The sequence below is a fragment of the Triturus cristatus genome, chromosome 6, assembly GCF_964204655.1.
Source record: "Triturus cristatus chromosome 6, aTriCri1.1, whole genome shotgun sequence".
NCBI classification, from domain to species: domain Eukaryota; kingdom Metazoa; phylum Chordata; class Amphibia; order Caudata; family Salamandridae; genus Triturus; species Triturus cristatus.
Genome location: NC_140589.1, coordinates 1,858,714,350 through 1,858,727,266, shown reverse-complemented (window position 1 = coordinate 1,858,727,266; position 12,917 = coordinate 1,858,714,350). Strand labels below are relative to the sequence as shown.

The following is a 12,917-nucleotide window of genomic DNA, read 5'->3' as shown; positions in this document are numbered from 1 at the left end:
GTTTCTAATTCAGAATGAAGGAGTCTGTAAAGCCTGTTGATAGTAGTGCTGTTACCCCAGGAGGGCTGTGTTTCTAATTCAGAATGAAGGAGTCTGTAAAGCCTGTTGATAGTAGTGCTGTTACCCCGGGAGGGCTGTGTTTCTAATTTAGAATGAAGGAGTCTGTAAAGCCTGTTGATAGTAGTGCTGTTACCCCAGGAGGGCTGTGTTTCTAATTCAGAATGAAGGAGTCTGTAAAGCCTGTTGATAGTAGTGCTGTTACCCCAGGAGGGCTGTGTTTCTAATTCAGAATGAAGGAGTCTGTAAAGCCTGTTGATAGTAGTGCTGTTACCCCAGGAGGGCTGTGTTTCTAATTCAGAATGTTAACAATGCTGATGATGTATTACAGATGCACCACATCCGGGCACGTGCCCCAACATATTGTTCCGGTGCCTGAGTCCACTGGCTAAGCCTGAATGCCAGAGTGACCGAGACTGCCCACTGACTCAGAAGTGCTGTCACATGTGCGGGTTGAAATGTAGGAAGGTTGTGAAAGGTAAGGTATTCTCGGAATCCTACTTTCTTGAGGTCAGGAGACAAATATTAAGCTCCCTTCCTTCTTTTTCAAAAACAGTATCCTGTAATCCTTTGGGTGAGCTGCTGTGATTTAGAAGAACAGCAAGAAATAACCAAGCCGCCATTTACTATTGGGGGAAGACACAATTTAGTGAAAATAACACTATTTTCGGGAAAATTGCACTTGGCCAAAGGTTCTGTGCAGCACAAAATGGCTAGATGGCAGGTGTTTGAAGAGCATGAAGAAACATAAATAAAAAAAAATGAGAAAATAACAGTTCAAGGTTAGTTCTGTCTCAGCAAATAAAATCCAGTAAAACCCCTGAGATTTTGCAGTACACATAATGCATACCACACCTCACAACATCTGTTATGTTTTCCTCCTTGTTGAAACATAACTGACCTTTAGCCGTGTTTTTAATGAATTCATGTGTATGTCCACGTCATTCTCAAATACACCTTAAGAGCAAGTTTAATCACTTTGTGACTTTGGCACATCCTTCATGGTGTGGGATCAGAATGCTCTTGTCAGAATATTGTCTGACATAAATATCTTGCTCTAAATATCATTTGCAAAAATATCCCTCTATTGGAGGTGATAATAGAAAATCTGCCACCAGTGGGGCAGCATGCTGGCACAATATTGATATCAGAAATTCTTTCTGTATATGATATTGTGAACTACAATTCCATTTAAATATAAACTGAATGCATTTGAGTTTAAGAGCTGCTTTGAAATGTTCTGTATGAAAATCAAATTTGCCAAAACGTTGATGCCATTACTAAGCCATCACCCTCCACAAACAATTCTATCTGAAACTACCCAAATTAGCCTACGTCCATCCTCTCAGTGAATGCATACCCTGTGGTACAGTATACAGATTAACTGGAAATATAAATCAGTGTACTTTAATGCCAGAATGGCTGTCTGAGTTATATCTCCAAATAGTCAAACGCCACCTACAACATGTTTCTTCTATGCCATTTGTAGTTCAAACAACACTGAAAAAGTCCTATTTAGTTTAAAAAAGTCCTAACAATATGTTGTAAGTGGATGATCTCCAGATTAGAAAGTAGACAGACTGTGAAACTTTGAGTTCATTCCAGATACCTTGGGACAGATTCACTAAGGAGTTTACTTGCATGCAAGTCATCACAAGGCAACACAAATCCTTAAATGGGATTAAAAAGACACGGAAGCGGCAGTGCGGGCTGCCTCGCTTTACTTTGTGTTGAATTGTAACACAATGCAGCAGATTGTGCTTTGTTGCATTACATTGTGTTGGGTAGCCTCTCCCTGGGTGGAGCATGAGTGTTCCTGTGCATCCATCCATGGTATTTGAGACAAGCCAAGATTCACTAACCGCAGTAAACAACAATTGTGGCAAAATGGTCTGAAGGACTATCTTTATTTATCCGCCTCACTTCCTCTTTCGCTGTGTGGAGGATTCTGCAGCACACAAAGAAAGAGAACCTTGCCTCTTAGGATTGGTTTTGGGCAGGAAGGTGTTCCTTCTTCTACAAAAACTATCTTGCTTGTAACCCAGACACTCTTGCACCATGAGCAGGGGCATCTGCATTGCTCCAAGCAGCACACAGTAAAGGTTCCTCTAATATTACGAAATGCTCGTAAATAAACAGGCCAGGGGTCCCTGTCTGCGCCCTGTTCCTGCAGTAAAATAAACTCCTACTGAGGTTGAAAGGCCCCGCAATTGGGCAAATGACTTGACAAATTGTCAATTGTTATTGAACTAGTATGAGCATCCTGGGCAGGACGTTGGGAGCTGACCAGCCAATCAGAATGTGGCGTTTGTGGACTATTGATACTGTTGCAGGCCAGCTACGCAGCATTGCCAGGTCCCAATGTCTTGGTCCAGAAAGGAACCTCAAGTAACAGAAAGTTATCAACAAAGTGTGCTGTGGGCCTGAGATCGCGGGTGGACCATGAAGCCCTCATGAAGCGCCTCTCCTGGGCCGTGAGAAGTGTGGGGACCTCCCAGTGTTATCCACTGTTGCTTAAAGAGGTATTCATAATACTTCATTTTTCCAGTAGTTCATGGGTAATCTGAATCCTTCATTATAGAGAGGATTTCAGGTTTCCAGTTGTAACTGATGAAGACCGATATTACCCCAGGGATGGAAACATCGAATGACATAGTCGCAGCCATTTGTAAGGATTATCTAATGTCAGCAGTTGCATTGACAACAGAGGGAGCACAACACAGAGTAGGCAGACAGCAGTTACTAAACAAAAGTATTTTACTGACTCAAGTGAAGAGAATCGTTTTTGTTATCCGAGGCAAAGAGTTTTTATTTAAAGAAATACGGAAAGCAAACAATTCTTTTCTGGCAGGTGTGCGTAGAGTGTGGCTGTTTTATTTCTCCTAAGACTGCTTGAAGTAAATTCGGAGAGGAGACCAGGAGATGTTTCCATCTGAGGCCTGTGATTTGAATCGTTCCAGTCTGCGTGACTTCCTAATCTGGTCACTTCACCAGAGATCATTCCTGGCACAGCGAGAAGCCCAGATGTGTCCATCCTTTCCTGGTGATGTAGTCATGAAAGTGCGAACCACACTGACAGAGCCAGGTGGGCACATTCCACATGAATGTGCATTTCTAACACCTGAATGTCACACGTCCATCACTGCACTGTGTACAACTTGTTCTTTTAACCCTTTGTACTGGTTTGTTTCCCCATTACCCTTCCACATTCAGTGCAGTTCACGGATGCATCACTCAGACTGAGTGAACTGGGTCTGGTGGTGATAGTCAGTGAAATGAGCTGTCACCAATGGGCGGTCGCCAGTAAGGCCAGGTCTGTCCCCTCTCCTGTGGATGGTCTTGGTTCCTTTAATCCAGTACTTTGCAGGAGTGGCTCTTGGCTGCTCCCCTCCTGGCTATGGGTGGTTTTACTCCCACAATCCCCTTAGTGGCTTCACTACAGGTGCATCCGCACAGTATTTAGCAGAACAATGTCTATACTGGGCCTCCACTGCCCAAAGCTCACACTGGCTGCTGGGGGTCGTCTGCCAGCCCCTGTATGTTGAATATATTTCCTTATGAAAACAAACCAACTGCCAGTACTGATGAACATTTATGGATCTTAGTTAACCTGGCGCAAGATCAATAAATCAATGCAACCTTCCACTACTCATTAGCATTTATTTCAATAGCACCTGTTCTTTTATATTTCTCTTTTTTTTTTAAAAAGAACAATAGTACTTCATGTACAAATTTTTTTTTTAAAATCACCACGATAGAAAATACAGAAGAAAGAAGAATTTTAGAACAATGAAAAATTTACGACGCAATCCCAAACACATTTCACTCCCAGTTACACTCAATCGTTCATGCTACAATCCTCATTCACCCACAACTAACAACCTACACAAAATCGTATGCCCGCTCCTCTGGGTCCCTGGATTTAAATCTTAAACTGGTGGACCAAGGTGTTAAAACCAAACAAAGCAATATTTGATATCCTCCTTGGTTGTGCACAACATCTACTCTCAACAAATTCCCAGTTCCATCAAAAAAATAATTTACAAGTGCACAACATGACCATCCTAATTTAAACAGACAATTGTTTGGTGAAAAAAGAAGAACAAGGGTCTACGCGTTTCGAACCCACGTATTTCCGGGGTACTCTTCAGGACCAAAGACACAATTTGACTCTCACCAATGATGGAAGTTTCTACAGGGATATGTGATGTGAAGCCATTTCATTTATTCAATACCGGGTCGTGGTGTAAATAACCGCCATTGCCGAAGCATGTATCTTGTTGTAAAATAATTTTCGCTGACGTTCAAATCTTTAAAGCCGTCGGGCGCTGGGTGGGATGCTGGGTGGGATGCGAGCAGCGATTATTCAGCGGCTCGATTAATTTCCAGCCTTTTGCCACTTAGCGCGGCGACTACTTCCGCAATCGTCTCAATTACCCTCTCTATTCCTGCACCGCACGTGCAGGAATTGAGACATTGGCTTGAGGTTTGCGATGTACTATTCCATCTCCTTGCCGATTGAGTCTCCTCCGTCTATAGGTAGTCTACGGGGTTAGGAGCACTGCTGATGCTCCACAGACACCTCCCGAGCAATGCTGGATGTTATCGGATCTCGTTAAGGTTCTTGACAGATCAACTATTCTCTATCCCCCAGGGAGCTCTGGACTTCTGGGGTTAATGTTGGTGGGGGGCTCACTTCATGTCAGCCAGTGTGACAGGGTCTGGGGCTACACCTTTCAAGAAGAAGTGCTTTCAGAAACAAATTGGATGCCTAAATTCAGAAATTCACATTTCTTTCTGTTCCATGGCAGCTTAAAATTGCAGATTGGCAATCAGGGGCTTATTTACGACCTACCGGTGCTGCCGGACCCTCGCTTTTAGTGACACTCCAGCAGTGCAGATTACAAAATCATATCTATGAGCGCAAGCGAAAGCACCTTGGGGCAGATTTATAATAACTGGCGCATCCCTGCATATCAGCAGGGATGCGCCAGTTATTATGCGCCACAGCTGCGCCACCATGGATGCGCCGCATTTATAATGCGGCGCACCATGGGCCAAAAACGGCACAGATGCGTGATGCATCTGTGCCGTAAAAGTGGCGCATTGCTGGAGTTGCGTCGCAAGCGCGACGCAGCTCCAGCAAGGCTCTGGGGTGCCCTATCGTTACAATGCTGCGTCAATCCTGACGCCTGCTTCAAGCAGGCGCAGGGTTTTGACGCAACATGGGCCTAAAAGTGACTGAAGGAAATCTTGTAGATTTCACTCAGCCACTTTTAGGAGGCGTTCCTGCACCGGAACGCCCCCACCTGCCCTAGAACGCCTACATGTGGCGCAGGGCTTTACAACGTGACGCATCTCCCAGATGCGTCACGTTGTAAATACCCCGCACCATGGCGCAGGATTTGCGCCGCTGCTGCGTCACAAAAGTGACGCAACGGCGGCGCAAAAGTGGCGCAAGTGCAACATAAATCTGCCCCTAAGTGTGGCTTTGGATGGCCTCATAGATATTGAGTGAGGCAAGCCAGCTCAATGCTCTGCTTTACTCCGCACTCAGGAGGCGTTCCGTGGGTATCGCAGTGGGTTTTTCCACTCAACACCTATGGATTTTGACGCTGCCCCAGATTTACAAGGTCATGTAAACCTGGCGAAGCGCCAAATCATTACACCTCCAGAGATGAGGCGTAACAAGGAGAAATGTCTTTACTTCTTCTTGTTATTTCCTCTTTCTCTGTGTGCTGCATTCTGCAGAACATAAAGAAAGAGGGAAATGCCTCTTAGGATTGCTTCTGTGCAGGACGGTGAATCTGACAACAACACAGGCACCCTTGCACCATGGTGCAATGGTGCCTGGGTTAGCATTAGGCAGCCGATACGGCGATAGCGCAAGGAGAAAGCACAGGAATGCACTGAACTGCATAAATATGGTGCATTCCTGCCCTTTTACTTTGGCGTAGATGACTTACTTCACTGCCCTACATAAAATTCCCATAAATAAGGGCCTACGTCTTCTGTTCATCAGTCATTTTGGCACATACAAGGATGCCATCACCAACATTGATGACGTTCTGTATACCTGAATGGGCACCACGTAAACAATACTAAAACACTTTGGCAGCTCTAGAAATTCCAAAGTTGAGCCTCTTCTAGCGCTGCAGGCTGACGGGGACACAAAAGGTTGCAATGAAACAAGATTCATAACGAAGAAAAAGCTGATCCTATCCAGAGTTCAGGTCGACCTTGCATCAACAGCTTACTACTTTCATCCCTGCTATCAGGACGCTGCGTGAAACGGACGTTCCAAGGGTGTTGCTGTGGTGTTCCCATGCAATCTGAAGCAATCCCAGAATTAGGGTGTTGCTGTGGTGTTCCCATGCAATCTGAAGCAATTCCAGATTTACAAGGAATCTTAAACCTGGGAATGCTCTAGATTCTTATGCAACCCCAGGGGTGGCGTTAAGGATGTGCAAGAAAAAGAACTATCCTTATTTCTCCTACTTTTTTTCCTCTTTTTATGTGTGCTGCATTCTGCTACACATATAGAAAGAGGAAAACAGGAGGTGGGAAGAGCACTCAATACAGGATGAGCCTTGTACATAAAGATGGCCTCTGCCGAGATGACTGACACTGGCCTAGGATTGTAATGTCCATCAGTCAGCTGACCCTGCTAATAAAAGGGAGTTGGGTGCACCGGCCTTCATTTCAAATCCACCAACTACTCAGAGTCCTTGTTCTTGACGCTGAGAGTCCTGCTTCACCTGGGACTCCACAGCGGTGATAAGGACCTGAAGACCCACCGGTGACTGTCATACAAGAGAAGGAGCGTGTGCTTCCAGGAAGCCCATCCCAGCAGCCCCCAAGATATGGTGGCCTAACACTCACAGCCATTTCACTGATCTATGTGCACAGTGATTGTAAGCTCAGAGAAAATGTGGTACCTGGTGGATGTATACAGCAAAACTGACCTGACACATCAGAGTTGTCTCAAGGCCGTTGCCTGTTCTTTAACCAGCCTCACAGCAGGGGACAATGATGCTTGCTCCAGAGGGTACAACTTGCATCACAGTCCTGAATGCCACAGACCTGGTGCTCCCCCACCTTTACACCCATCACACCATTTCCGCTTCATGGAAAGTGAAGTAAAGCATCTGCTTCTCTCCATTTTCTGCACAATCACTCACTGCAGCCTGTGCCCCTGGAGAGACAGATACTCAACCCTGCTGAAGAAGGGCATTGGACTGCCCAATGATAGGAGAAAGTAGGTGCTCAGTGGCCTAGCAGAGTCTCTGCCTTACAGGTCACGGGCGACTCAAGTGTTCTCACCCTCCTGCAATGTCTGCTCCTCGGCAAGGACTCTTGACATCCCTGGAGGGCCGCACATTACAGCCTCAGCCCCATATCTCTTCCATCTTGATCTTCCTCCCAGCATGGTGCACAAACTCTCCTCCTTGGTGCCCAAATCTACTGCTGCAGTCCATTCCTCATGCCTCCTGCTACATACTGACCAGAGAGGCGGTAAGAAGGAGTTAGAGTACCATGGAGGTATGCTGGGTCAGAGGAGCATGTGTTTGCAGAGGTAGTAAAGAGCAATACATCTATCCCAACCACAGGACATTTCATGCATAATTGCAAAACAGATGCTGCTGGAGTGCCAGATCACTAGTGAGCCCATGGTGCACAACATCATCTCTTCAGGACGGGTATGTGGCAGCATCTTTTCAATAGGTGTTGTGAATAATGCAAAAGGGGTGTGGATCACTTGTGTTGTTCACTTACCCTCTCACCTCCAGTCTTTCTGTTTACTGCAATGTCCATCTCCAAATACCATGTGTGGTGCCATGCTGAGCAATGTAAAAAGAAATCTGGAGTAACAGGATCCAGCGGCTGCATGTGTTTGGTGGCCGGTGAGATCACTGGTGCAGGGACTGCTGTAGTATGATGTCAGCAGGTGCGAAGCAAGTGCAGAGACTGCTGTAGTTAAATGTCAGCAGGTGGGAAGCGGGTACAGGGACTGCTGAAGTATGATGTCAGCAGGTGCAACACTAGTGGAGAGAATGCTGCAATATGGAGTCAGCAGGTTCACTGCTAGTGCAGGATAGGCTGTAGTATGATGTCAGCAGGTGCACAGCTAGTGCAGGGAATGCTGCAGTATGATGTCAGTTGGTGCAAAGGGAGTGTATGGACTGCTGCAGTATTATGTCAGCAGGTGCGAAGTGAGTGCAGGGGATGCTGCAATATGATGTCAGCAGGTGAAACGCTAGTGCAGGGAATGCTGTAATATGATGCCAGCAGGTGTGATGCTAATGCAGGGAATGCTGTAGTATGATGTCAGCAGGTGTGGCACTAGTGCAGGAACTGCTGCGGTATGGCATTAGTGGTGAGATGCACGTGCAGTTAATGTTGCAGTATTACTTCAGTAGGTGTGAGAAGTTGGCCTGATATATGCTGTCCACTAGTTCTAATGGGCACCTTGTATCAGTCCAAACAACCCCTTATTGGTTATAGGATAAAGACAACCTTTATTGAAAGCTATCCTAGTGGTAGCTATGGAGAGCAGCCCTCAGGCTAAGTCCTGAAGGAATGTAAAGCAGCTTGTTTTACCAGTCTATAATCTCTTGAGTCACTAAATGAAAGATATCCACACCAGGCATATATATAAAATATATGTATTTATTACTAAACACACCCTCCTAGTCTCTTTATGAGATTAGCAGTCAAAACACATAAGTTACACTTAAATAATCACAGTAAAATAGCACAAATACGCGTCAGGCCCTAGGGGCGAGCCAAACCATATACTAAAATAGTTGTATAAGAACCACGACTTAACTAGACACAAGGCCTAGAGCCTGTAGAATCGCTGGGACCCCCCAAGGAACCAACCAAGGTAGTGACACAGGGGACCCACAGGGGCCGTGTGCAGTGTGTGAACGCAGCCGCGAGCTCCCATTAGCTTCTATGGGGAAAGTCGCGGTTAGATTTTTAAAGATTAGGGACACTTAGAAATGAGTCAGGACCAAACCCTTTTGGACTTAGGAAGTTCTAGGACTAGCACCCACGGGAGCACCGGGGTACTCGTGTTACCTCACCCAGGGAAGCCGGGTGCATAGGTGTCTTTTGGTGTTGGGTCGCATCGTCGATTTCAATGGGAGCTGGAGAAGAAGTGCAGCTGCCATGAAGATGCGAAGTGTCCGAAGAGATCCAAGCCTGGATCGAAGATGAGAAGAACCTGAAAGCAGAGGGGACAGCGTCTGGGTCACTAGCCAGTGACCAGGAAGGCGATGAGCAGATGCCCACCGATGTCGGGTGATTTCAGGTGAAACAGGTGAAGCTTGACTCTTCAGCCACGAGGACCAAGAGGTGTCGAGGAAAACCAGGAGCTGGATTCGAGCTGTCCCACAAAGGATGTTGAGTGCTGCAGCGTTGGTGCCCAGATTGGACACAACAAGCCTTGGCAACAACAACCCACGCAGAAACGAGAAAGATGATTCGCTGCAGACCAGCAAGGTCTGTGGGACTCACCACTTAGTAGGGAGTCGGAGCACGTCTAGAGCAACCAGGAAAGCCCAAGGAAATACAAAGTTACCCCCTCAGGGACCCACCAGTCAACGGACCAGGGATCTCGAAGGGACCTCGAGAAAAAACACAAAATGGCGGCCCACAGGTCACTCGGAATGACCAGGCCAACAATCTTCAGTGGATTTAGTGCTCGAGGAGGGGGCTATAAGTCAGCACAAGCACGACTTTAGGAGACGTCGAGAGTGCATGGTGACCAGGAATTCCAGTTCCACGCTATTCACAATGGCTGTGGGTCTCAGCTTTGCTGGGGACTCGGGTCGGACTCTGAGATGTCTGGAAATCCTCTTCCTGGGCTGCAAATAGTTCAGAGTCCGGCAGGAGCTTCGATGATACAGACCAGCAAATCGCTTCATTGGTGCCTGCCAAGCAGGGGAGTCACTCCTTGACCCCAAAGGAGATTTCTTCAGTCCTCTGGTCTTGAGCAGAGCGTCGAAGTTCCAGGATTCAGCTTCAGAGTTTCGTCCAGGGTAATCTAAAGTCCTAAGGACTGGGGTCCCATACTTATACTAAGGTAGGGGGTAGGACATACACTGGGGACCCACCTATGGGAGGGTTTGGAAAGAGGGGTGGCTACACACATTTCGTTTGTCCAGTTTCGTGCTGGAGCAGGGGCTGGAAGCCCCTGAACCGGTTTGAGCTGGACTATGCACAGGGACACCAAATGTGCCCCAGTGCAGGACTTCAAAGCACTCAGAGAGTGCTCTCACCCAGCCCCAGTACACATAAGCCTGTCTGGGAGGTGGTTACACCGCCCTGTGACAGGAAACCTATTGTCCAGGCCTCCCCTGCTGGAGTTTCGGTCAGAAGCAGGAGGCCAGACCTGTGTCTGTGGCTGCAGCATCCATTTTGTGATGCCAGGGCTCTATTAAGTTTCTACCGGGTACACCAGTGCTGTCATGTCTCTCCCTCTAGAAGGGTGGGATCATACTCCCACACCAGTTACTGGTGTGGAGGTATGATTCTAAGGTGTTTGACACCAAACACGACATGTTTCCGTGCAGCCAGTCCAAAGTTAGCATTTACAGTTTGGTTATAATGCACTTAAGAGTATATGGTCAGGCTGCACTACAAACAGCATCAGAGAAGGGTCTCCGAACGCTGCAGAGGGGCTCTGCTGATGCAGGAGCACCCTCTCACATAAGAACCAAGCACTCTGCCTTCAGGATTAATAAGGCCTGCCATAGGAGTGACTTATAGGTTTATATGTGTGTATATATATATAGTGACATAGGTAACCTATATCATAATAAGTGGTGCATGCACCACCTTACCCAGGCTGCAGTAGCAGACCTGTGGTGTCATTTTGGGTGGCTTTCCAGGGGTGGCATAATACATGCTTCAGGCCCTGGTAGGTCTCTGGGGTACTTATGCCCTGGGTACATAGTATACCATATACTAAGGGCACCTCAGATCCAATCTGAACTGTACCTAAAGTACATGGAATCATTTTAGAGAGGAAGCAGCTAGGCTGGGGCCCTGAATAGCAGGGTCCCAGCCAGATTAAAGTCGAAAAACAGTGAAACACCAGCAAAAAGTGGGGGTAAACATGTGAAGCAGATCCTACTCTCCTATAGTAGGTGCAAGGCTAGTGAAGGGAATGCTGCAGTATGGTGTCAGCAGGTGTGATGCTAATGCGGGGAATGCTGTAGTATGATGTCAGCAGGTTCAGCCCTAGTGAGAGAATACTGCATTGTGGAGTCAGCAGATGCAAAGCTCAGGGAATGCTGTAATATGACATCAGTAAGTAAGAAATTAGTAAAGGGAATCCTTCAATATGTTGTCAGCAGGAGCGACGCTAGTGCAGGGAATGCTGCAGTATGACATCAGTAGATGAGACACTGGTGAAATGAAATGAAATTGTATAAAGTGTTCTATTACCCAAAGGTGTCTAGGCACTACTCTCAAGAAAGAAAGAAACAGCCCATTCAGTGAGCGCCTGATACAATAGCTATTGTTAAAAAGCCACAAGTCTTTTTTGAAGACCAGAAGATGAGATTTCTTTTTAATTTCAAGAGGCAGGGAGTTTCACAGCTTGGAGGTACAGGTCACAAAGCTCCTGCCACCCCAGTTGGATCTCGTAAATTTGGGAAAAACTAAATTGAAATTTACGCCCGACCGGAGAGGTCGCGATGGAATATAGCCCTGAAAACACCGGGTCAGAAATTCCGGTCCTGTATTGTGTAATGCTGTAAAATTAATACACAGAGTCTTAAATTAAATCTATGTGTAGCTTCACTGGGAGCCAGTGGAGGTGAATTAGGGCCTGAGAGACAGATTCGATGCATTCTGTACAATTTGGAGTTGACTAAGAAAGCTTTTCTGTCTGTTTGTGAAGAGAGAGCTTTACAATAGTCAATTTTAGAGGTGAGCAACATAAAGACCATTTTATGTAGCACTCTGGGAATAAAGGGAAGGACTTCCCTTAGAGATTTAAGCAGGAGTAAAGAGGAGGAGGTCCTAACACTGATACAACCATCGAGGGACAGCTTGCTGTGAAGCTCTACTCCTAGGGTCTTCACTTTCTTAACCAGACAAGGGAGAGTACCCATGCCCTGGGGCCACCAGCTTGGAGACCAGAAGGAGTTTTGTTCCTGTCAAATAAGAGAATCTCAGTTCAGCTTTAAATAATTATCTCCCATCATCTCCCGATTTGGAGCATTCAATGATGAAATTGGTGAGGTGGTCTCTGGGCTGCTGGTCACAGACAACAGTGCAGCGAATCCTGCAGTATGATGACCGCAGGTGGGACTCTTGTGCAGTGAATGTTGCAGTATGCTGTCAGCAAGTGCAAGACTACTGCAGGGAATCCTGCAGTATGATGACAGCAGGTGAGACTCTTGTGCAGTGAATGGTGCAGTATGCTGTCAGGAAGTGCAAGACTACTGCAGCGAATCCTGCTGTATGATGACAGTAGGTGGGACTCTTGTGCAGTGAATGGTGCAGTATGCTGTCAGGAAGTGCAAGACTACTGCAGCGAATCCTGCAGTATGATGACAGTAGGTGGGACTCTTGTGCAGTGAATGGTGCAGTATGCTGTCAGCAAGTGCAAGACTACTGCAGCGAATCCTGCAGTATGATGACAGTAGGTGGGACTCTTGTGCAGTGAATGGTGCAGTATGCTGTCAGGAAGTGCAAGACTACTGCAGGGAATCCTGCAGTATGATGACAGCAGGTGAGACTCTTGTGCAGTGAATGGTGCAGTATGCTGTCAGGAAGTGCAAGACTACTGCAGCGAATCCTGCAGTATGATGACAGTAGGTGGGACTCTTGTGCAGTGAATG

At 46.7% G+C, this 12,917-nt stretch overlaps 1 protein-coding gene across 1 annotated transcript in view; it reads left to right on the top strand.

The window, feature by feature from the left end:
- The window catches only part of LOC146822209 (antileukoproteinase-like), a 67,537-nt gene that overhangs the window by 42,801 nt on the left and 11,819 nt on the right, over positions 1-12,917 (top strand). Inside the window, exon 2 of the mRNA XM_085609436.1 lies at positions 389-535. Coding sequence (XP_085465562.1) covers positions 389-535 — 147 coding nt within the window. The remainder of the gene's footprint in view (positions 1-388; positions 536-12,917) is intronic.